The sequence below is a fragment of the Prionailurus bengalensis genome, chromosome D2, assembly GCF_016509475.1.
Source record: "Prionailurus bengalensis isolate Pbe53 chromosome D2, Fcat_Pben_1.1_paternal_pri, whole genome shotgun sequence".
Taxonomy (NCBI): domain Eukaryota; kingdom Metazoa; phylum Chordata; class Mammalia; order Carnivora; family Felidae; genus Prionailurus; species Prionailurus bengalensis.
In genome coordinates, this window is record NC_057351.1 from 51,727,039 (window position 1) to 51,751,721 (window position 24,683).

The 24,683-nt window shown below is 38.8% G+C and overlaps 1 protein-coding gene across 3 annotated transcripts in view; it reads left to right on the forward strand.

Moving 5' to 3' along the window:
• Positions 1-15,812, forward strand: part of TNKS2 (tankyrase 2) — a 68,326-nt gene extending 52,514 nt beyond the window's left edge. For all 3 annotated transcript variants that reach the window (XM_043596967.1, XM_043596969.1, XM_043596968.1), the window contains 7 exons: positions 349-469; positions 3,735-3,832; positions 5,610-5,684; positions 7,433-7,538; positions 9,158-9,344; positions 12,448-12,604; positions 13,442-15,812. In XM_043596967.1, coding sequence (XP_043452902.1) covers positions 349-469; positions 3,735-3,832; positions 5,610-5,684; positions 7,433-7,538; positions 9,158-9,344; positions 12,448-12,604; positions 13,442-13,504 — 807 coding nt within the window. In that variant the 3' untranslated portion in view covers positions 13,505-15,812. The remainder of the gene's footprint in view (positions 1-348; positions 470-3,734; positions 3,833-5,609; positions 5,685-7,432; positions 7,539-9,157; positions 9,345-12,447; positions 12,605-13,441) is intronic.
• Positions 15,813-24,683: the final 8,871 nt, after the last annotated feature.

Consider the following 24,683-nt stretch of genomic DNA (forward strand, 5'->3'; position numbering starts at 1 on the left):
AGGAACCAGTGAAGGCCTTGTATAAATCGGTGGGTTGTGGAGTGATAGTGGAAAAGACAAAATAGAATACCTGAATGTGATTAACTTGAAAGTACATTTTTGTTTCGCAGCTTAATTCGGTTCAGGTTCTTATGTTAAATGAAAATAACACTATTTTTTGGTAGTGCATGACTGAACTTCAGTTAGCTGCAACTTTTCGGTTTCTGTTTAACAACTGGTTTGCTTTCATTTCTAAGCTGTTCAAAAAAATCTAAAGTAAATGTTTGAATCTAATACATTGTGAGAACACCAGTATGTGAATGTCTACCAAATAGAAGTCTTCTAAACAGTTTCATCCTCTTTTGTAAGATCACCTTGGATGTGTTAGTTGAGATGGGGCACAAGGAGCTGAAGGAGATTGGAATCAATGCTTATGGACATAGACACAAACTAATCAAAGGAGTTGAAAGACTTCTCTCTGGACAACAAGGTATTTCATTTTAAATCAGTGCTAACAATTTAATGGTTGGTATAAAGGCAGCGCTCAACTTACTAAATGATAATTTTTTTTTTCAACTTTTTTTTATTTATTTTTGGGACAGAGAGAGACAGAGCATAAACGGGGGAGGGGCAGAGAGAGAGGGAGACACAGAATCGGAAACAGGCTCCAGGCTCTGAGCCATCAGCCCAGAGCCCGACGCCGGGCTCGAACTCCTGGACCGCAAGATCGTGACCTGGCTGAAGTCAGACGCTTAACCGACTGCGCCACCCAGGCGCCCCACTAAATGATAATTTAAAATCTATGAGAGAGAGTCCATTTAATAGGAAGAGCAGTAATTAGAATTTGTGAAACCTGGTATCAGGTCTTAATGCTGCTACTGTTAAGTTTACTGAGCTTCTGCTGTTAGTAGGTGAACTTAAGTAAAATTTCTGGGCTATTCAGAAGTTTGGGAATTGCTTTAGCTCTGAAGTATTTCTCTTAAGTATTCAGTTACTTCTGAAGTTATTCTAGCCCTAAAATTATGAGTCTAAAAGATCAGAAACTTGAATATCTTTCTGTCTTATGATAATATAATAGGCAATGCCTAGGCATTGAGGTGTGCCCATAAAATAATGTTGTAACTCTCTTTTTTTGTTGTATGTAAATGGCTAAATTCTTTAGCACTTGGCTGTGAAAGTACTGGGAAACAGTGTTGTAACTGAGAACACTTGACAGAACAGCATTGAATAATATCTTTATTTCTTCTGAACATTACTTAAAGAAAATGCAAATTGCATTTGTTCAACAGATGTTAACATTTCCCATGTACCAAGTCCCAGGTATGAAAAGGTGAATTGTTCTAAATATCAAGGCCGCATTTTTAACTTAATTGTTAAACTAAGGGTGTGATTTACCCTGTCTGCGGACAGACACATCCTGTCATTGAAGTCCTGGCTGTACAACTGGAGTTGAAGAAAAAGACTAGCAAAAATGAAGAGCTTTTCAGGGAAGGATGTATGGTAGGCAGCGTAGGGGTCATCTCTTGAAAAGGAAAAACTACCTCTAAAAAGTAGGTGACTGAAGCTAAGCAATACTTTACACTGGAATTCTGGAATAGAATCGATTGAAAGTGGATGCACTTTACTTTCCTGGTAGGGACTAGGGCAAAATGTTTAAAATATGAGGTAGTCTGGGATATGTCTAGTATAGATGACAAAATTGTATGAGATAAAGGCAGAAAACCTGTGACTCCCTGGAATGTTAGTATACAATATCAAAAGTATCAAAAATGAAGAGAAACTAGAACCTGCAGTTGTAGACAGCCATCATGACTCTACTAGAATAATACCAATCCGGTAGGATAGAAATTACGGTGGAGTACTGGAATAACAAGGGTCACTTATGAAAGAGGCAGGTTAAAAAGGAAATCGGACAGTGTTTGTTCATTAAACATATAGTGTCTGGGACACAGTTATTAAGACTGCATTGAAAGGCTCAGGAAACAATGACAGAAACAGGCACACCGCCTCCAAGTGGCAGAGGTGTGTAACTCTGTGCCACTTCTGGTCTGTGGTCATTCTGATACATACAGCTGCAGTCGCAAAGGATCATCCACTCCCACGTGGAGGAGAAATGTCACGACGCACAATGACTATGTCTGCTCTAGCACGTCAGGGTCTCTTGCCTACATAAAGTTACCACCTTCCTTGTCTTCATTTGAAGCCAGGATTCTATACCTACATTCTACCTCATTTGCAAAGTGGAACCCGTGGCAGTCTTCTGACAGTCTCTCATTTTGCTGGCTTAGCCTTAGCTCTCATTCAGTGTATCAAGTCAATACATTACTTGTCCTGATCTTTTAGTGTTTATAAGACATCTTGGGGTGGTCCAGAGATGCTTTGGTCAAGCGTGTGTCATGGTCTTTATTCTGGTAAGTCTTTAGTCTCTGAAATATTCTTCTTTGTAAAGTCTCCATACTTCCTGTAGATAATGTACTTCAGACAATGTAATTCACATTACATACCTGATAAGTCTTTATCAGAGTTTAGCATGCTGGTGGTGGTATTGTTATTCAGACCAGACCCAGAACTAGAATAGTGCTCTTAGTCTCTACACTCACACTGCCATGCATTGACCCAGCAGTAATGGACTTGAGCCCTACCTGGGAAAACAGCAGAGCTTTAGAGATCTTGTAGAGACTGAAGGAAAGGTTTGTTACAAATACATGGAAGAAATTAGAAAATTCTGTTTAAAATTCCACTTGAAAAGTTTTTGTGAGAGTAAAGGTACAAAATACATAGTTGTCTTGACCATTGACATTCAGTAAACACAGCATTCATTGCTGAATTAGTGACTGTGAGGGGTTAGAATAAGCATTCAGGGAACGCCTGGGTGGTTCAGTTGGTTAGGCGTCCAACTCTTGGTTTTGGCTCAGGTCATGATCTCCTGGTTTGTGGGTTCAGGCCTCGCATCGGGTTCTGTGCTGACAGTGCAGAGCCTGCTCAGGATTCTCTCTTTCTCCCCCTCCCTCCCCCTCTTGAGCGTGCACACATTCTCTCTCACACAAACTTCTAAGTAAATAAATAAATTGGAAAAATGAAAAACAGAATAAGCATTCAGTAGTCGGTAAACTATGGAGTGTCATTCTAGGATGATTTAAAATTACCTGAAGCTGTATAAATTTCTGTCATAATTCTTCCTCATATTTACAGAAATTAAAGAGACTAAATGCTGAAAGTGCTGAGTAGTTAGTAAAGGAAATAATCTGAAGAAGAAATTTTGTGACAACCTCCTTAAGGATAAGGGGTAAAGAATAGAAAGGTTTTTCTTCATTATTCCCACAAAACCCTTACAACTTGTTGTGTCAAAATTAGCAACCTAGATGCAGTGTGGTGTTCTGGTTTGGATCCTAAAACAGAAAAAGGACATTAATGGGAAAATCTAATGAAATCCAAATAAATTCTGTAATTTACTTAACAAGTGTGACCAGTGTTGTACTGTGGCTATATAAAATGGGAACATTGGAGGAGCATTAATATTCCTAATGGTGACATTAGGAAGTTGAGTAAAAGGTACACAGGGACTCTCTATGTAATGTCAGTCTTTCTGAAAATGTAAATTAGTCCAAAATTAAAAGTTTTTAAAAATAGGTAGTAAGCAAGAAAAAAAGGTAGTAAGCATCAGATAAATCAGGTGGCCATTTTGGGTTGATGTTAATTGGAGGGGACGGGGACTTGGCATAATTTTTTTTTTACCTTCAAATTTTATTTACTAGGTCTTAACCCGTACTTAACTCTGAACACCTCTGGAAGTGGAACAATTCTCATAGATCTATCTCCTGATGATAAAGAGTTTCAGTCTGTGGAGGAAGAGGTATGTTCATATACCTTAAATAAATGTTGGTTCAATAGCTGAACTTCTAGAGGTTTCCAGATCTTGAAAATATAATAGGATTTTAATTGTCCCTAACTCTTTACCACCTGGATGAATGTTCAAAATCAGCGTTCAAGGTACACTCCTCAATAAACCTTGAATCCAGTAACTTGGTTCAATACTACAATTAATACTGACACAGAATTCTGTTGGAGAAGAGTTAACTGTCATTTGGGGGGGGTGGGGGGCGGGGGAGATGCAAATATTCCCTCCCTTCATGAAGGCAATTGCAAACCCCAGTATCTCATACAAGACCCAGAATATGTGGATGCTACTTTTCCAGGAAGTTTTTCTTCCAGCTTTCTTTTCACGGAACTCTTGGATCCACTGAAATCTTTGAATAGTGCTTTACAGTTTGAAGAACACGTATCCTGTACGTGTGAGGAACACAGGGATAGAAACTTGAGTGAAACTGAGTTCTAATACTCCAGAAACTCCAGCTCTCAATGAAATACATATTGTGCTTTACTAGGGCAAAATGAATGGGAGCAAATAAATGATTGTTTTATTTTTTTATTTTTTTTCTTTTCTTTTAATTTTTTTTTTTTTAATTTACATCCAAATTAGTTAGCATGTAGTGCAACAGTGATTTCAGGAGTAGATTCCTTAGTGCCCCTTACCCATTTAGCCCATCCCGCCTCCTACAACCCCTCCAGTAACCTTCTGTTTGTTCTCCATATTTATGAGTCTTCTCTGTTTTGTCCCCCTCCCTGTTTTTATATTATTTTTGGTTCCCTTCCCTTATGTTCATCTGTTTTGTCTCTTAAAGTCCTCATATGAATGAAGTCATATGATATTTGTCTTTCTCTGACTGACTCATTTCACTTAACATAATACCCTCTAGTTCTATCCATGTAGTTGCAAATGGCAAGAATTCATTCTTTTTGATTGCCGAGTAATACTCCATTGTGTATATATACCACATCTTTATCCCTTCATCCAATCAATGGACATTTGGGCTCCTTCCATACTTTGGCTATTATTGATAGTGCTGCTATTATTGATATTGCTATATAAACATTTATATGCTATAAACATATAAACATTTGATATAGCACACCTGTCTCCCTTGGATAAATACCTAGTAGTGCAATTGCTGGGTTGTAGGATAGTTCTATTTTTAGTTTTTTGAGGAACCTCCATACTGTTTTCCAGAATGGCTGCACCGGCTTGCACTCCCAGATTGTTTTATTTTTTAGCATGTGAGGTGGTTAGCTTTGTATGTTTAACTCACCCATGCATCTGCTCCTTTTTCTTCCTTTAGTTTGCATTATATAATTTTCGCCTAAAAGTATTGTTTCCAGATTGACTAGCTAACAGCTATCTCTAGAAAGTAGTACTTGTGAAGTTATAGAAGAACTCTCATATAAACAAGAAAAATATTAAAATCTCATTTTGTATTCTCAAAAACAGAATCATAGGCGTCAAGAACCATTTTCCCCAAATCAAAAAAAGCAAAAGTAGGGGGTGCCTGGGTGGCTCAGTCAGTTGAGCATCCGACTTCGGTTCAGGTCATGATCTCACAATTCCTGGGTTCCTGAGTTTGAGCCCCATATGGGGCTCTGTGCGGACAGCTCAGAGCCTGGAGCCTGCGTCAGATACTGTGTGTCTTTCTCTGCCACTCCCCTGTTTGCTCTCTCAAAAATAAACATTAAAACAAATTTTTGAAGGAAAAACAAAAGTTAATACACATATATTTGACATATTTTTCCATCAGATGCAAAGTACAGTCCGAGAGCACAGAGATGGAGGTCATGCAGGTGGAATCTTCAACAGATACAATATTCTCAAGGTAATAAGTTAGTGAAAATAAAGTTTTCTGAGACCGTAGTTTTCAAAGCCTGAAACAGTAATTAACTTTCATAAGAATATAATCTGTCTAGCCTAGTAAGTCTTTGACATAGCATCAAGGGATATTTGGGGAAAGGGTGGATCCTTAAAGGTTAAGATTCTCAAAATCCCTGTACTATTTTTCATTTTTTCTTTCTTTCTTTCTTCCTTTTTTTGTGCTGTTTTCGTAACAAATAATTCAGCATTTGTTGAATTATCTTGAGATCATGACAAATCCATTAGGTTTAGGACCTTAAATATATAAATTATTCAAGTACTCCTTTGTAGCAAAGCTGAATATTCTTTGTGGCTCAAGAAAAGACTCCATCTTTATACTTATTTGTCCTGTGACTACGCCGTGTGTCCATGAGTCCCCCATCTATACAACTTTTTTATAATTTTAATAGTACTCCCTCTGTACCTTCATCTTTTCCAAAAATTGTCTGAGGTTTTAAGTCATTCAAAGGAGAGTCCTGTCTTTTCTTGATACCAGGTACTCTTCTCAGGGCCTTTTCCAACTTTGCTGTGTTTTTCTTGAACTACAGCAAACAAAAATGCACGCTCTACTTGAGATGAATAAATCTTTTTATTAACTACATTGATATATTCTTAATAATTATGAAATAAAACAAAATGTGGCAAATATCTTTTTAATACCTAAATTTTAAACTCAAAAGTGAACAGTATCAAATATTTCAGCTGTTTTATATTATTGTCATATATATACTATTATAAGTGTTATATTAGATGTTGTATTTTAGAGTTAGTGAATACTAAAACTATAGGAGATTGCGTTCATCCTATTAGATGATTTAAGGTAAAGAAATCCTGGGAGCTCCTATTTATTAGTTTATATCATAGTGTGACAAGAGTGACATCTTGATATTTCCATTCATGAACATATGTAATATTTTTAATAAGGCAAATAATCATGCCTTTTATTTTCTTAATATAAGTGAGATCGCTGTGTCAGTTGTGTTCCTTGATTACATCTGTAGCCGTATTTGAGTTTTTTTAAGCCAAGACTAAATCCACCAGCTCCCAGATGTGCTCTAGGACCAGCAGGGGGCTGTAACACCTTTAAGCAGAGCCAAGAAACAGCTCTAGGGTTGTGAATTTTGATCCTAGAAATACTCCCAGTGAGACCAGCATCCATCTTTAACTCTTCTCAAGACAAAAATTTTAGGAATTGGAGGGATAGGGAAGGATAGAGAGAGTAGTAGAGGCGTGTCTGTGTGTGTGTGTGTGTTTTAAGAATGTTTTTTGTTGGGGGTTATTTCAAATATTTTTCATTAAAAGCAGATACAGATGATACTTTGAGCCAAATAAAATAGGATGAGGTGAAAGATAACCGTTCTCTTTTTAATACTTACATACAGAATTCAGTATACCTGATTTGGAGCTGTTTTAGTAATCATTCTAAATTAATGAGAATGGAAGTATTTTAGTTTATGGTATTCTTGACCTTCCCATAAGTCCATATATAGCTTTTTTCCCTTTGAAGTTTTTCATTTCCAAAATGTAGCTATATTTCTATCTTTATGTTTGAGACCAAGTATTTTTAGCTGACTAAAATAAAACATAGTTTATATTTCACAGAAGTTTTGCCTCTCTTCTGACTATGTGGCCTATTTAGGTTAAGATGAACAAGTAAAGTAGGTAAGTAATTATGACGTAAAGATTTTGATTCCTCTGGTTTCTTTTTTATAGATTCAGAAAGTTTGTAACAAGAAACTATGGGAAAGATACACCCACAGAAGAAAAGAAGTTTCTGAAGAAAACCACAACCATGCAAATGAAAGAATGCTATTTCATGGTAAGATTCCTCAGGGCAGGGGGCAGCGCTGGCAGGCTCAGTAGGTAGAGCATGTGACTCTTGATCTCAGCGTCATGAATTCAAGCCCCAATTTGAGGGTGGAGATTACTTAAAAAAATTTTTTTAATGAAATCTTTAAAATAAAGAGCTATTGTCATTGAACTTAGGGAATTTTCTAAGAACTTCTGTTGGATTGAAAGCACTATTTGTCTTGAAATTTCCTGTTTTCTTTTATGCTGCAAATTGACAGGTGTTGATTGGTCTTTGAGATTTATAGCAAAGATGAATGTAAATGTTAACGTAGTGTTTATCAAGTCTTCAAACACATAGTAACTCCAGTATTTTCTTCATTTGGCCTTGATTGCAGAAAATTTTTAGAGACCTGTAAAGTTCTATGAAACACAACATTTAAATTTTATAGTCCCCTGGAAGAATGGCTATAGCAGACTGAATTGGTGGATAATATCTAAATGGTATTTCTCATTCTAAAACCCTAAAAATCATCATGATGCTCTCTTGTCAAAGAGTGTAATATTCATTTAGGTACTGACTTGATGGTTATAATGAATGATTTTTCTGTTTTATAATAAATGATTTTGGTTTTTCCAAATTAATTGAAATAAGTGATTCTGGTCTTCTGTAGTTCTGTAGTGGAATTCAGTGTATTTTCCTATTCCTTTATGAACAGGGACACTAATCTTAATGAATCAGTTAACTGTTACATTGGCTTTTCCTAACGCCCACCCCTCACCCTACTCTCTGGCCTGGTTCCCATGATTACCTCCTTTCCTTTGGCTAAGCTCTCCTTGGCACCCATGCACGGAAGGGGGTGAGAATAGTCAGTATGCAGAGAGTGAAGGAACACACATTTGCAGATAGAATCTGGTGTGACAGGATGAAAGGCAGCGAAGTGGAGAGATGAGAAGGAAGTATAAAGAAGAGAATAAACATGAAAAGACCACTTTGGCCACTTGATATCTAGAAAAAGCACACAGACATGGGATGTCACTGTAAGGCTTAATTGCATACAGCCTTGCTATAGGAGATGAATTATGAGACTCTTGGTTCTGGATTTAAGGTCTGGAATTTGGTAACTTTAGCATTTATATTTTAAGTGATCTTTTTTTCTAGTTGAATCTTTGTGTGTCCTATTTTTTGGCATTTCATCCACCCCCTTATTAGAAACGTCAATCAACATTAGCATTTCTTTTAAAGTAGTTAATTATTGGGGCGCCTGGGTGGCCCAGTGGGTTAAGTGTCCGACTTCGGCTCAGGACATGATCTCACAATTTGTGAGTTCAAGCCCCATGTTGGGCTCTGTGCTGACAGCTCGGAGCCTGCAGCCTGCTTCAGATTCTGTGTCTCCCTCTCTCTCGGCTCCTCCCCCACTCACGCTCTGTCTCTCTCTCTCAAAAATGAATAAACGTTAAAAAATTTAATAAAATAATGTAGTTATTCTAAAGGAATAAACTAGGTGACAGGTAACTTGTTATCCTTGTTTTTTTAATATTCTTTATATCGGTGGTCAGTGTGTATGTTTAGGAATTTAACTTCAATGAAGATTTCATTTTATTCTTCTAAGATAATGTTAAATTCTTATCCATCTACATCTATTTTAGGATCTCCCTTTGTGAATGCAATTATCCATAAAGGCTTTGATGAAAGGCATGCCTACATCGGTGGCATGTTTGGAGCTGGGATTTATTTTGCTGAAAACTCTTCCAAAAGCAATCAGTATGTATATGGAATTGGAGGAGGTACTGGGTGTCCAGTTCACAAAGACAGATCTTGTTACATTTGCCACAGGTAAGAGATCACTTGTTCTCATTTAGTTTGGTAAGAATTTAATAAGAACTAGTTTCATATTTGAGAAATTAGGGGAGCAAGGCATCATCTTGGACAACTTTAGGACTCCAAGATAGGTATTTTTCAGGTTGCTTTTGGCTCTCTCACCAGTTGTAACAGGAGCCAGTGTTTATTAAATGATCTGTGTGAGCCAAGCACAGTTCAAACCACTTGACCTATTTAACTCATTTAATCATTAGAACACCTAGTGCTTTAAACAATATGAAGCAGAAAATATCATTGGGCATGAGAGATATTATTGTGGCCCTTAAATATTATAGGACTCGTGGATTCTTTAAAAATGTGTATTCAAATGCGGGTCGCCTGGGTGGCGCAGTCAGTTAAGCGTCCGACTTCAGCCAGGTCACGATCTCGCGGTCCGTGAGTTCGAGCCCCGCGTCAGGCTCTGGGCTGACGGCTCAGAGACTGGAGCCTGCTTCCGATTCTGTGTCTCCCTCTCTCTCTGCCCCTCCCCCGTTCATGCTCTGTCTCTCTCTGTCCCAAAAATAAATTAAAAAAAAAACGTTGAAAAAAAAATTTAAAAAAAAAATGTGTATTCAAATGCTAAAATGGCATTCCTTTGCCAAGTCTAGTATTTCATAGGAATGCCTGTAGGAGTCTCTCTTCCACTGTGATATGATCCTGATCCTGAATTTGTGATATTGCTACTTGAAAAACTTATCATGAAACACATTCCTTTTAAAAAGCACATTATTATCAAATAACTACTTTGCACTTTTTCCCCCCGGTTTTACTCTGGCCTAACTCATTTGTTAAAATCGTTCAAATAACTTGCCCCTAATTAATCCTCATAGGTAAATATAAATTATCTTTTGTCATTTGAAAAATTAAGTAAGGTTAATTACTGAAATTCACTCAACAGTTAGGGTACTGCTTATACAGATCTGAAGCAATCTTCATCAGATACTAGCAAGCAGGAGAATCACCTAAAGAGCTCGCTAAAACACAGATTCCTGAGCCCTACCTACTGAGTTGCTGACTTAGTAGGCCTGAGAGGAGGCCCTAGAATATGAATTTCTACCAAGTCGTCAGGTGATGCTAATGTTTCTGATCACTGATCTTGAAGAAAACCCTAGAGCAGTAGTTCTCAGCCTTGGTGACACATTGGAATCACCTGGGCAGCTTTAAAAACTGATGCATGTGTCCCACTCTCAGAGGTTCTCATATAATTGGTCTGGCATTAGGATTTGTAAAGGCTTCCCAGCTGATTTTGAAAGGTTGCCGAGGTAAAGAACTCTGGTCCTGGGGAGAAACAAGATTTGTTTTTGTATTACTCTTGTTTTCCCCCTAAGTTTAGACTTGTGTAGGTGCCTGAAATCAGCCCTTTTGGATATGAACTCCCATCCACTTCTGTTTTAGATCATAAATTGGACAGTTTAGAAAGCTTGTAATCTCTTGAGATTCTGTAAATTCAACTCTGCTGTCATATTATCTGGAGGTAAAATAGTTCAGATTATAATAATGTTCTAGTACCACCTCTCATTACTTTTTAGAACAGAGTGGTTGGCTGTCTGGAAATAAGTTTATTAAAATTTTTAGGGGCACCTGGGTGGCTCAGTCAGTTAAGCATCTGACTTCAGCTCAAGTCATTATCTCACAGTTCGTGGGTTTGAGCCCCACATCAGGCTCTGCTGACAGCTCAGAGCCTGGAGCCTGCTTCAGATTCTGTGTGTCTCCCTCCCTCTCTCCCTCCCCCCCCTCTCAAAAATAAATAAACATTAAAGAAAAAATTTGGGGGGCGCCTGGGTGGCTCAGTTGGTTGGGTGTCCGACTTTGGCTCAGGTCATGATCTCATGGTTCATGGGTTCGAGCCCCGTGTCCGGCTCTGTGCTGACAGCTCAGAGCCTGGAGCCTGCTTTGGATTCTGTGTCTCCCTCTCTATGCCCCTCTCCTGCTCGTGCTCACTCTCTCTCAAAAATAGATAAACATTAAAAAGACTTTTGTCTTTGGATTATCACAGGGCTGATTGGGACTATAATACAAATTGATTAGCAATGCTAAAGTTTCCAACAGGCTTATTTAGAATAAAAAGTATAGATAACCTCTCTTTGGAGAATAGAATTAACTCATTCACCAAAATCTCTTTCTGTCCTTGGAAAAGAAGAAAAGCCATGAAGTAATAAAAAAAAGGCTTATTGGAAATAAGGCAAGTCAATCATATATATGCCTGGGGATCGGGAGAGTAATCCACTTAAACTTCTGGTAAGGGAAGACATATTTGAGGAACTAACATTGCAGCCGAAACCTAAAAAAACCAAGTGTTAGCCAGTTTGAAGAGTGGTAGAATAGATACCATTCTCTATAGTAAAGGAAACTGTGTATGATGGTCACTAGGTAAGAGAGTTGGTTTGTGTGAAGAAAGAAAATTAATGCTCCTGGTACACAACACAAGGTAAGATTAGAGAATTTGGAGCCGTTGTAAGGAATTTGGATTTTCTTCCAAGGATACTGAGTAACCTCTACAAGGTTTTAAGCAGAAAAGTGATGTGATTCGATTAATGTTTTATGTGTTGGATTTTTTTTCCCCCTAAATAACTTGTTGCTTGGATGGAAAATAGTTTAGGAATTAGAGTAGAAATAGAGTAGTTCAGAGGCCATTGTTCCCAATCCAACTGAAAATTTTGGTGATCTGAATTTAATGGTAGCCATAGAATTAAGAGAATGAGTTTCAGATATAATTTGAAGGTGGAATCAACTAGACTTAGTTGGATAAATGTCCAACTTTGCAAGCCACTTCATGGGGGTTCCTTAAGTTTGCTTCTCCTTCTCACTTGGGCTGTGGTTTGTGCTTTTGCTAGGATACAAACAAGTGGAGTCTCCGTCTCTATAAGGTCATTCCATTCTCAGTTGTTATAGTTAAAATAAGGATTAAAGTGACAGATTCATTAATGAGAGTAGAAGACATTCTCACAAAGTTCTTTTAAGGGTGAAATGACAAAACAACTTGTGTTTATGTATAAATACATTAAAAAGCTTATGCAGTCTACACAGACAATGTCTTCTGCCTTGTCTTCAGAGAGATCTTTTCCCTTCCATGTTATAGGCAGCTGCTCTTTTGCCGGGTAACCCTTGGAAAGTCTTTCCTGCAGTTCAGTGCAATGAAAATGGCACATTCTCCTCCAGGACATCACTCAGTCACTGGTCGACCCAGTGTAAATGGACTAGCTTTAGCTGAATATGTTATTTACAGAGGAGAACAGGTAATTCAGTTTTATTTGCTCATCTTCAGAAATTATTTAGAGCCATACTTTAACCTTTTCTTACTAATCTCTTAAACTGACACGGCATATTGCCCTGAGAACTGGGTTGTTGTTGTTTTTTTTTAACTTTTATTTGGAAATAATTTCTCATTTACAGAAAAGTTGCAAAAATAATCGAGAAGTCCCTTATTTTCCCATTGTCAACATTTTATCTTTCTCTCCCGCGTGTGTGTGAATACAGTTTTGTTTTTCCTGAACTGCTTGAGGGGAAGTTGTAGGCTTGTTGGTTTACCCTTACGTACTTTAGTGTGTATTTCCCCAAAACAAGGATATTGTCTTAAAATTATCAAAATCGGGAAAATACCATTGTTACAATATTCTATCTAACTTACAGACTTTATTCAGATTTTGCCAACTACAGTGGATCTTTTTTCTGTTTCTTACCTTCTGTAAAATATAGTTAATCAGAATCCTGTATTTAGTAGTTAACCTATCTGTAGCAAAGAAGCAAACAATTCCCTCTTGCTCTTAGTGACACAGGTCCAGTCAAAAGCATCTCTAGATGCTTGTGTTCTAGAGCAGTGTTCTTAACTGAGGAAATGTAGCAGAATCACCTCAGTTATTAAAAACAAACACACACTTAGTATTCATCCTAGACCTTCTGATTCAGAACCTAAGTGATTGGAATCAAGGTAAGGATGTTTTGAGAAAATGTCCTTAGATGATTCTGATCCACAGCACTAATTTAGAACCTCTTTTCTAAAGTTTGGAAATCCTTATAGTAAAATGTTTAAAACAGTTTGTTTACCAGTGTTTAAATTGATCTTTCTCTTCCAGGCTTATCCTGAATATTTAATTACTTACCAGATTGTGAGGCCCGAAGGTATGGTTGATGGATAAATAGTTGTTTTAGGAAACTAAATCCGCTGAACCTAAAGTCATCTAAGCAGCTGGTGGCCTATTAAGTTTTACTCCTTTGCTGAGAAGTATCATCTTGTCCACAAGCCTGTGGCCAAAGGATAAAAAAATGTGAAAGAAGTTTAACATTCTGACTTGATAAAGCTTTAATAATGTACAGTGTTTTCTAAGTATTTCCTGTTTTTCAGCACTTTAACAGATGCCATTCCAGGTTAAACTGGGTTTGTCTGTACTAAATTATAAACAAAGTTAACTTGAATCTTTTATATGTTATGCATTGATTCTAACAGAAAGTGTAATCCCCTCAACAGAACTCATTTTACTAATACAGTACTGTGTTCTTTAAAACACAGCATTTACACTGAATACAATTTCATTTGTAAAACTGTAAATAAGAGCTTTTGTACTAGCCCAATATTTATTTACATTGCTTTGTAATATAAATCTGTTTTAGAACTGCAGCGGTTTACAAATTGTTTTTCATATGTACTGCCCATCTGTACTTCATCGTGCATCATCATGATTGAGTGATCTTTACATTTGATTCCAGAGGCTATGTTGAGCTATTATTAGCAAAGACTTTGTCAGTTAGGAAAGATTGATATATCAGATTTAATTTGCTGATGGAAGCATTTATCTCTCATTAGAAATCTTTCCCATTTTAGAACTTACTTCATAAATACTCTGGGGATTTAATTTCTGGTACCTTTGTATAAGACACATTCCAAAGAGCTCTAACTATGAACGTCCTGATAATTAAAGACACTTCTTTACTGGCTTCAAACTCCCGGGTTTCACATTGGAAAATTCTGTCATTTCATTTTGTAAAAATTAGAGCAAGTGCTTCTGTGTTTTAGAGGCTAAATCCTGCCAGTGAAAATTATGGTGTTCTTTTCATGGAGTGTAAATAGGAAATTACATTTCAGAGGTAGGAACGGTAATTCTGACTAATTTTCCAATGTATTGTAATTACCCGAAATCTAAAGTGGGGGGATGGAAGGGGAAGCGAATGAGAGTGGGTCGTTTTTTATCCTAAGTAACTTTTTGTTGTGTTTTCTCCTTGGCCTAACTGTTAGAGCCGATCTTTACACCATAGGTAAACTGAACCCAGAACCATGAAATATAGGTGTCCCAGTTCTCTCCAGGTCGCCTGAATGGGCAGGTGCTGTGAGCCATTGCTTCCTGGTCCTCGGTTGCCTCATCATGACACTAACAGTCAGTTGGAAATACACTTTGTGTGTGCACCACATGGTGACCAGGCTTGTTTGGCAGCTGTGGAGGGGAATGCTATCCCATAAAATGCCATTCCTGTTTTCTAATGTAAAACTGTCTTTTCCATGAAATAGGAGAAAGCATCTTGGTACAGAGACATGAATTATAGCTTGTCAGTCTAGTCGTTGACTCTCGCTCCCTCAGAAAGCAAGGCAAGATTTTTACCGACTTACGTCTCTGTAAGTGGGCATGTTCCTCTTCAGTCTCTGTGCCAGTTCACTTTTGTTTTACATTTTATTCCGTCTCTAAATTACCTGGCCCTTTGCATTAACTTGTACATAAAGTGCTAGAAAATCATGTTTCTTGTCCTAAGTGAGAGTTAATCAGAGTAAATGCATATCTGGAGTTGTTTCTATGATGTAAATTGTGATCATTATTTAAGAGGTCAGTTCCTGACCTGGAAGTGCTTTTATACAGTTCTCTAATAATTGCAGTTATGATCCTAAAGTAATTTCTTGGAACACAATGGAGTATGCCAAATTTTATATAATTTTTCAGGTTCTGGAAGCTTCCAGATTTTATAATTAGAAGCTAATGAGATGAGTTAATGGAATTTATATTTACCTACCTTATCTCTCAGCATTGAGCCCGTTACTCACCCTGTAGGTGAATCTGGAATTACTTTTCATGGAAAATCATCGAGATCTATGAGTTTATGATATTGCAGCCTGTATTGTTTCATCTAATCCATTGCTTAATTAGTGTGTTATTTTTCTATGAATGATTATATTGTGGTTAATATGTTAGCATGGCAATATTTTCAAATAGCTTTTGGTTTGTTGACAGTTTGAGGGATTTTGGGGGGTGGTTGGGGGGATTTTTTTTTTGGAGTTTTTGCATGAAATATCTTACTTTATAATGATGGAATTGCTTTTTCTTTTGTCTTGTGATTTTTTTGGGGGGGGGAGTGAGAATTAACTTTTTGTGTGGGTAGTACTATTATATCCATCTTGGGTGTCTTATTTGTACTGTATCACATTCCATACCTTCATTTAATTCTTAATAAAGTGTTCATTTGCTTTTCTGGGTAGCATGGTAATTACTGGAATAGTATAAATGTTTTGAATGGTCTTGAGAAAATGGATTAAGATCGCAATAAACCACAATTGCAGGAAAACAATGCAGTTCTGAGTCTAACAGTGATAGAATGCAGTTTAAAATTTGAAATATTGAGTTTTGTGACCATAATCTCTCAGATGCTTTGATATGTGATGCTTTTAGACATACACTCCATCCAATACAACTTTCAACAAACCTTAAAGGTCATTCCCAGGAAATCTATCTTCTTCTAAAGAGGAATATATATCTACATTTTTTTTTTTTTTAAGTAAGCTACTGTAGGCCCAACGTGGGGTTTGTACTCACAATCCTAAGATCAAGAGTTGCATGCTGTACTCACAGAGCCAGCCAGGTGCCCCTAAAAACAATTTTTATAAGTTTTAAAATCTTAAAGTTAGTGGTATTTATTACTCTCAAAGTATAGGGACATCTGGGTGGTTCAGTCCATTAAGCGTCTGACCTCAGCTCAGGTCATGATTTCATGGTTCATGAGTTCAAGCCCCACATCAGGCTCTCTGCCGCCAGCATAGAGCCTGCTTTGGATCCTCTGTCTCCCTCTCTCTCTGCCTTTTCCCTGCCTGCACACGCACTCTCTTTCTCTCTCTCTCAAAAATATTAAAACATTTAAAAAAATTATAGTAATATATGTATTTTAGATTACAGTATAAGTGTTCACGTGTGTGTGTGTGATCAATTCTTTGCTTTCCATAATAATAGAATAATGGTGCAAATAACCTATGAGTCATTTGGCTTTGGAAGATTTTTTAGCAGCTTAGTCTTACTCCTTTAGTTAGGACAATATGTTTGCTTGCTAGTTCCTAAGCATCCTACTATATGATACGATCCAGTTCTTTTCATGGTGGTGAGGAAAGAAAACATGTAAATAAATTCCCATAAGCTTTTGTAATTAGTATTCCTGACTGGCCCTTTACCTTTTGTTCTCTCTGTTAGAGAACAAAAGTGACGAAGAAAGCAAGTAGGAATACTGATTCTTCACCAGGAGAACGGTCAGACTCTTTTTTTCTTTCCCCAGTTCGGTTTAGTTTTTAATATTTGACTTGCTTTATGGATTATCAAACTTCTAAAACTGTGCACTGGAGGCATCCTGGCTTGGCGTGCAGAATGGAGGTGTCTCAGAGACCCAGGTTGCTTGTACTCGAGCTCCCCACCCATCCTCTGCCTCCCCTTCTTCCTTTGGAGGGCAGGAGACCTGTCCTATTCTCATAAAGTTAGACTATAATGTGGCCTTTTCACTGCTCAATCTCCTCCCCGCCCCTCCTTTTCATGCTTACTAGCTTAGGCAGACAGTGACCTAAAATACTTAATTACACCCTTTTTGGTGGTTCTTGCTCCTCACAAGCCACCACTGTCAGAACTGTCTTCCTAGTTCATCATCCACCCACAGTTGCCCTCCCCGTCACACAGAGGCACAGAGCCCCCCACATGGTCTGCCGGTGGAGCAGTGCCACAGAGAAGTGGAGAGAACTACAAGATAAATCAGGAAAATACCCACATAAAGGAAAGAGATGAGAAATAGAAGAGGGCTGAGAGAGATGGAGTATAGAAGATCCAACTTAAAAGAATATAGGAGGGAAGAGATTTGCAGATTTTTGTGCAGTTTATTAAAGACATAAAGTTGAAGCATGACATACCAGGAGAGCGCCTGAAAACAAATCTACTTCTAGACATGTAGTGGAATCACGAAAGGCGAGAAAAGTCAGGGTCACCTGGGTAGCTCGGTGGGTTGGGTGTCCGACTTCAGCTCAAGTCACGATCTCACAGTTCATGGGTTCAAGCCCCACATCGGGCTCTGTGCTGACAGCTCAGCCTGGAGCCTGCTTTGGATTCTGTCTCTCTCTTCCCTCTCAAAAATAAACATAAAAAAAAATTTTTTAATGTTTAAAAAAAAAAGAAATATAAAAGCAACCAAAGAGAAAAGACATTACCTGCAAAGGAATAATGACATTAACAGCAGGCTTTTCAGTGACAGCAATATAGGCCAGGGGACAATAAAATAAGCGCTGAGGGGGAAAAAATGTGTTAGCTATGAATTCTACACATAAAGGAGTATTTAAAAGGGAGGATACGGGGCGCCTGGGTGGCTCAGTCAGTTAAGACTCTTGGTTTTGGCTCAGATCATGATCTCATGGTTTCGTGAGATCAAGCCCCTCATAGGGCTCTGTGCTGACAGCATGGAGCCTGCTTGGGATCCGATCCCTCCCCCATGTGTGCCGTCTCTGTTTCTCTCAAAATTAAATAAAAACTTCTAAAAAAAAAAAACCTAACAGGGGCGCCTGGGTGGCTCAAGTTGGTTGGGCGTCCGACTTCGGCTCAGGTCATGATCTCACAGTTCATGGGTTCAAGCCCCGCATCAGGCTCTGTGCTGGCAGCTCAGAGCCTGGAGCCTGTTTCAGATTCTGTGTCTCCCTCTCTCTGTGCCCCGCCCCCCCCCCCCCACACACACACACTCTTTTTCTCTAAAAAATAAACATTAAAAAAGAAATTAAAATGAGCTGCAGGAGGAAGAGTAGACATTTAAAGGGGGGGGGGGGCAGGGAGGATAAAAACACATTTTCAGGTTTTGCTGAAAGAACTCATAGGTTCGTTTTTTAGGACAAAAGGCAATTGAGTCCAGAAGGAAGGAGTTAAATGCAAGAAGCAGAGTGAACAAAGAAATTGGTAGGGCCACCTGGGTGGTTCAGTTGGTTGAGCCTCTGACTTCAGCTCAGGTCATGATCTCACAGTTTGGGTTTGAGCCCCACGCCCAGCCTTGTGCTGACAGCTCAGAGCCTGGAGCCTGCTTTGGATTCCGTGTCTCTCTGTGTCCCCCCACTGCTCTCTATCTCTCAAAAATAGACATTTAAAAAATAAACATTGGGGGAAAAAATTGGTAAACAGACTGAAATACTCATGTAAAAACAGACTGTTTTATTAACTGATAGAAAATAATCTTCAAGAAATAACAAATGAAAAACAAAAGTAAGAGGTTGACCAGTATATATGATTTCCTGTTTTTTACTGCTATTTCTATAAAAGGAAAAAATACAATATACATTTGATTCTTTATGCATAAAATGCCTCCAGGATACACATAAATTTGGGAGGACACCAAAGGTGTTAAAGACTTCACTATATATCTGTTTAAAATAAGTGTTGTCTATAAAAATACTACAGAAGTAAAGAATAGATTTGAGGTTTTAAAAACAAGGAATTAGGGGCATTTGGGTGGCTCAGTCAGTTCGGCATCAAACTTCAGCTCACACCATGATCTCACGGTCCATAAATTTGAGCCCCGCGTCGGGCTCTGTGCTGCCAGCTCAGAGCCTGGAGCCTGTTCCAGATTCAGTGTCTCCCTCTCTCTGCCCCTCGCCCCCTCACGCTCTGTCTCTGTCTCTCTCAAAAATAAATAAACACTAAAAAACAAAAACAAGGTGGAATTTAAAGTACTACTTGACAATGATATAGGAAGATAAGAGAAACCTTAAAATGTTGATGAACTTCAGTGTGCATATTACATTTTTAAGGATAATCAGAGTGGAAATAGAATTGTAAAGGTGAAAAAAGGGTAGAAAAAATGGAATACTCCAGTAGAAATGGAAATAACAGGCAACACATGTCCTTTTTGTCCCCAGAGGTGTAAAAGAATCCAGGATTGGTAGGAAATACCTATAAAGGGCTAAGAATAGGCTAGACGTGCCTGAAGGGGGTTGGGGGAGAGGGCCAGAGATGGAAAATAGAATTAATGCTCTAGCAACTAAGTGTGATATTGGTGCAGGGATAGGCTCATTTGACCAATTGAATGGAGTATATATAGGATTTTTATACATACCAGAGATAGCATGACAGCATTATAATGCAAAAAGAAGGGCCTTGTCAACAAATTGTTATGGATAACCATATGAAAAAACACATGTATTTGGATGCATAAACAAAAATTCTAAATGTATTTTCTATAGGGCTTCTGTAGGAAAAGTAAAGTATGTTAAATGTCGAGAAGAAACTCTGGGAGACTTTCTGATTTGGAGACAAAAGAGAACTTTTAACTGAGCTTTAATGAATGCTAGCCCTAAAAGAAAAGATTGATAAAATCATATTAAAATTAAGAACATCTGTTCATTTAATAACCTCTGTGAAGAAAGTAAAAAGGCAAGTCACAAAGTGGAAGAAAACATGTGCAGCACATGTAAAGGGCAGAGAAACTCAGCCTGTACTAAAAACTGCATATATAAATCAATATATATTTAAATCAATTTTCTATATAAGCCAAAAGCCAGCCTCCTGCTTATGAGAGAAACAAAAGTCAAGAATCAGACGAGGGCTGTCCATCATCGCTATTTAGCACTCTTCTGGAAAATGATAAAGGGGACAGTCAAGCTCTTTTTACTTACAGTTGATACACTGAAAAACTCAAGATCACCTGAAAAACTGCTAGAATAAGAAAATTCAATAAGATGAGTAGGTACAAAATTAATAAGCAGTAAGTAGAACGCTTCCTATTTATACACAAAAAGCAGTTTTAAGATGAAATGGAAGGACGATCCCATTTATAATAAATAAATATATATATATATATAAAATACGTAAAACATTTAATGCTACTTAGAGACAAAATACGTTGGCACAAATAGAGTACCATATGCTGTTCTCGGACGGAAAGATTCACTATTCCAAAGATTTCGTTTCTCCCTTAATTAACATGTAAGTTTCCCATGACCTAATAACATATCAAACCTTTTCTTTTTTAATGAAATAAACTGACAGTTTCAGGTGTAGGGCACAGCGGTTCCACAAGTCTGCTTCGCCGTGTGCGCCACCAGCGTGGCCACCGTGTGTCACCATACGGTACAACTGCATGGTGGACCTTTAATCCTGCTGATTTACTCATTCCGTAACTGGAAGCCTGTGTCTCCCACCCTCCTTCACCCATTTCGCCCATCCCCCACCTCCTCCTGCAACCACCAGTTTGTCCTCTATTAATGGTCTGTTTCTGCTTCTGGTTTGTTTATTCACTTGCTTTGTAGATTTCACATGTAAGTGAAATCATCTGGTTTTTGTCTCTGTCTACAGATCAACCTTATTGAGGGAAGGAGCAGAAACCCATACAAATTGATTCTAAAGCTCCCATGGAAAAATGAATGTACGAGGATTCTTATTAAATATTTAAGGAAAGAGTGAAGGGCTACTGGCCGTATCACATCTTAACAATGTTCTTCAACTATTATTAAAACAGTAATCCTGACACATAGGATAATCACAGTGGAATGGAAGAGAGCCCAGAAGGCTCAAATCCACTGTATGTGATAAAGGTAGTATATTATGAAATTGTGGGAAAGGTAATGGTCTTGCAACAACTGAGGAGCCATCTGGAAAAAACAAAGTTGGACCCAAGCCTTACTCCTTACGTCAGAATATTTCAGGTGAGTCAAATGTGGGATGGTAGAAATGAAACCGCAGAGTCACAAGAGAAACACAATATTGCTAATCTGGGTGTAGGGAAGATCTTTCTGATGTAACACAAAACCCAGAAGCTATGAACGAGAGGATTGATAAATCCAACTTCAGAAAAATGTTACGTCTGCAAACAAAAAGATAAATGCCAAACTGACAAATATTGGCAGTGTGCACAGTAGACAAGGAATCGGTTCTCTTTTACATAAAAAGCTCCTGAAAATCAAGAAGCAAAACAATAACCCAACAGAAAATGAATATACAGAAAAGGCAAGGATAATGCCATTTAAGGGAGAGAAATTCAGCTTACTCATACACTACAACACCACCTCTATTAGCAAAGATCAAGGAGTGATACTCAAAGTAATAAACACCCTGAACACTTGTCAATCAGGACAGATTCAAGACTCCCTCTTCTGCCTGGCGCCAGTCCTTTAGATGGTGGCTTGTGGGAGGGAGCGGGGGGGAACGGAGCTGCTGAGCTACCCGAGAGAACGGATCGTTTAGGGGGCTTGGGACAGAGCTTGTTGCCAGTGGGTATGCAAGTATGATGGTACCTAACCAGTACAACCCCACTGGTGCAGCACAGCTACCTATCAGACCTGGTGGAGAGTACCTCTCTTGCATTGTTGAGAAACAACCTCGGAAAACACTGTTTGCCCAAATTGTAAATGGACATACCTTTCCGTGAGAGGACCCATGGTAAGGAAATACATCGCAGCCTTATTTGAAATGACAGAGTCGTAAGTAACACATGGATCAGTAGGGAACTGGTTAAGTAAATTACAGTGCATGCATACACCAGAAAGTCTGCAGTCATGAAAAGAATGGGTCAGTCCTGTGTGTACTGATGAAGGCAAATTATTGAGGAAGGGAGTGGGAAGGGAAGCAAGATTCAGAGCAGTGTGCATGGTAACTTACCATTGTAAAAAAAATAGAGGAGAAATATCAACATGCGGACTTATTTGTCCACAGGCTATCTCTTAGGAGTTGGGGGGAATAAATGGCAAATACATGGTAACAGTAATCTGAGAGATCTGGGTGGCAGGGTACCTACAGACGGAAATGAAAGCTAATTTTCCATGCTGTATTCGTTGGACTTAGAATTTTGTACTACAGGGGCTCATTTAAACATAATTTGTTTAGGGCTGCCTGACTGGCTCAGTCGGTAGAGCATGAGATTCTTGATCTTGGCGTTCTAAGCTCAAGCCCCACGTTGGATGTAGAGATTACTTAAAAATAATATCATAAAAATAAAGATATAGGTAGTATTTGTTTAAAGATGAGGCTTAAGTTAGGTAATATCGAAGGGTTCTTTTTTTTTTTTTTAATTTTTTTTTTCAACGTTTATTTATTTTTGGGACAGAGAGAGACAGAGCATGAACGGGGGAGGGGCAGAGAGAGAGGGAGACACAGAATCGGAAACAGGCTCCAGGCTCTGAGCCATCAGCCCAGAGCCTGACGCGGGGCTCGAACTCCCGGACCGCGAGATCGTGACCTGGCTGAAGTCGGACGCTTAACCGACTGCGCCACCCAGGCGCCCCTCGAAGGGTTCTTTTAAGCTCCAAGTCTGCTAAAATGTGACCAAAACGAACTGAGAAGTCGCCCAAACCTGCTTCATCTGCCATCTGCCCCTTCCTGGTTCATAGCCTCCATTCTTCCCGTTGTTCAAAACAGGAACCCTGTGTCCTCATGTTTCCCTCACAGCCCGAGTCATCCCACTTAGATTCCCTGCTTTCACCCTTGTCCACCACCCCCATTGCACATCCCATGCTCTATTTTCTTTCTTTCTTTCTTTTTCTTTCTTTCTCTTTCTTTCTTTTTCTTTATTCTTTCTTTCTTCCTTTCTCTTTTCTTTTTCTTTCTTTTTTTCTCTCTTTCTTTCTCTTTCTTCTTTCCTTCTTCCTTTCTTTCTTTTTATTAAACTCTAGTCTATTTTCAACTCAGGAACCAGAGTAATCCTGTTGAAGCATAAGTCAAACCATGCCGTGCCTCTTGTTCTAAATTCTGCAGTGACGCCCCACATCACTTAAAAAGATGATGTCCTGGGGCACCTGTCTGGCTCAGTCAGTGGAGCATGTGACTCTTGAGGCTGTGAGTTCAAGCCACACATTGGATGTAGAGATTACTTTAAAATAAATCTAAAAAAAAAAGGGAGGGGGGTGAAGTCCTTTAAATGCACAGCTTGACATATATGACCTGCCTCTGCCACCCCTGTGTCACCATGTCCCACTCTACCCCCTGGCCATGTCAGCCTCTGAACAGGCTGACATGCTTCTCTCTCTGAACATGTTTCCCCCAGCCCTGGCCTTTGCAGGTGCTATTTCTGCTGCCCAGAATGCCCAGCTTTCCCCGTGACTTACTCCCCTGCTTCCTTCCTTATTGTTCAAATGTCACCTTCTCAGGGAAGCCTTCCGCAACCATCTTATTTTAAATGTATTGCAACCTCCCTCTTCCCCAACTCGCTCCAATCCTCCTTACCCTGCTCTGTTTTTCCAATTAAACAGTTTATAAATTCAACATAGTGTATTTATTATATTTATTGCCCATCTCCCCCACTGAAAGAGAAGCTTCACAAGGATGGATTGCAGTGATGTAGCCCAATGCCTAGAACAGTGACTGACACACATAATAAACATGTGGTTAATGAGTGGTCTTGTATGTTCTTCACTCGATTCTTTTAAAGTCTACTTACCATCATATAGCTAATAGTGGCATTGCCAGTAGTAATAATTGTAACAACATGGTTATTTATCAAGTCCACTTCCAGCAATAATGATAATATCAATTGTCATAATTATGTATCCAATTCACTGTAGCAATAATATCAATAATTATTTTTAAAGTTCACCACCAGTAACGTAATATCAGTAATCCCAGTTACCATGTATTAAGTCCTTACACCACGAGCCAGATAATCCCACATAGATTATCTTTCAGATAAGGGAACTAGAGCCCAGAGCCAAAGCTGATAAATCTTTTCAGATTCCCTTCCCTCCGTGTTCCTCGACCTTGTAAGCGCCCTTGGCAAGCGGTATGGAGTCTTTCCTCGAGACTCTGGGGGAATGCTATTTGTTGCCTGAACCGTGCGGAGATGCCGGATGGATAAATCTCTGACTTTTCTGGTACTTCCAGTCTGCGGTCATGCGGAGTTATTGCTGTGTTCCTCTCCCAGAGCCAACACTTCCTCCCATCTCTGTGCAGGTTCAGAGGAGCTTCATGTCCCTACAGGCAGAACACCAGCCCAGTGTGCCCTCAGTGCCTCCCTCACAGAGGCTGGAAAGGATGTTTTGGAGTTTTGTTTTGTTTATTTTTGAGAGAGAGCATGAGGGGAGGAGGGGCAGAGAGAGAGGGAGACACAGAATCTGAAGCAGGCTCCAGG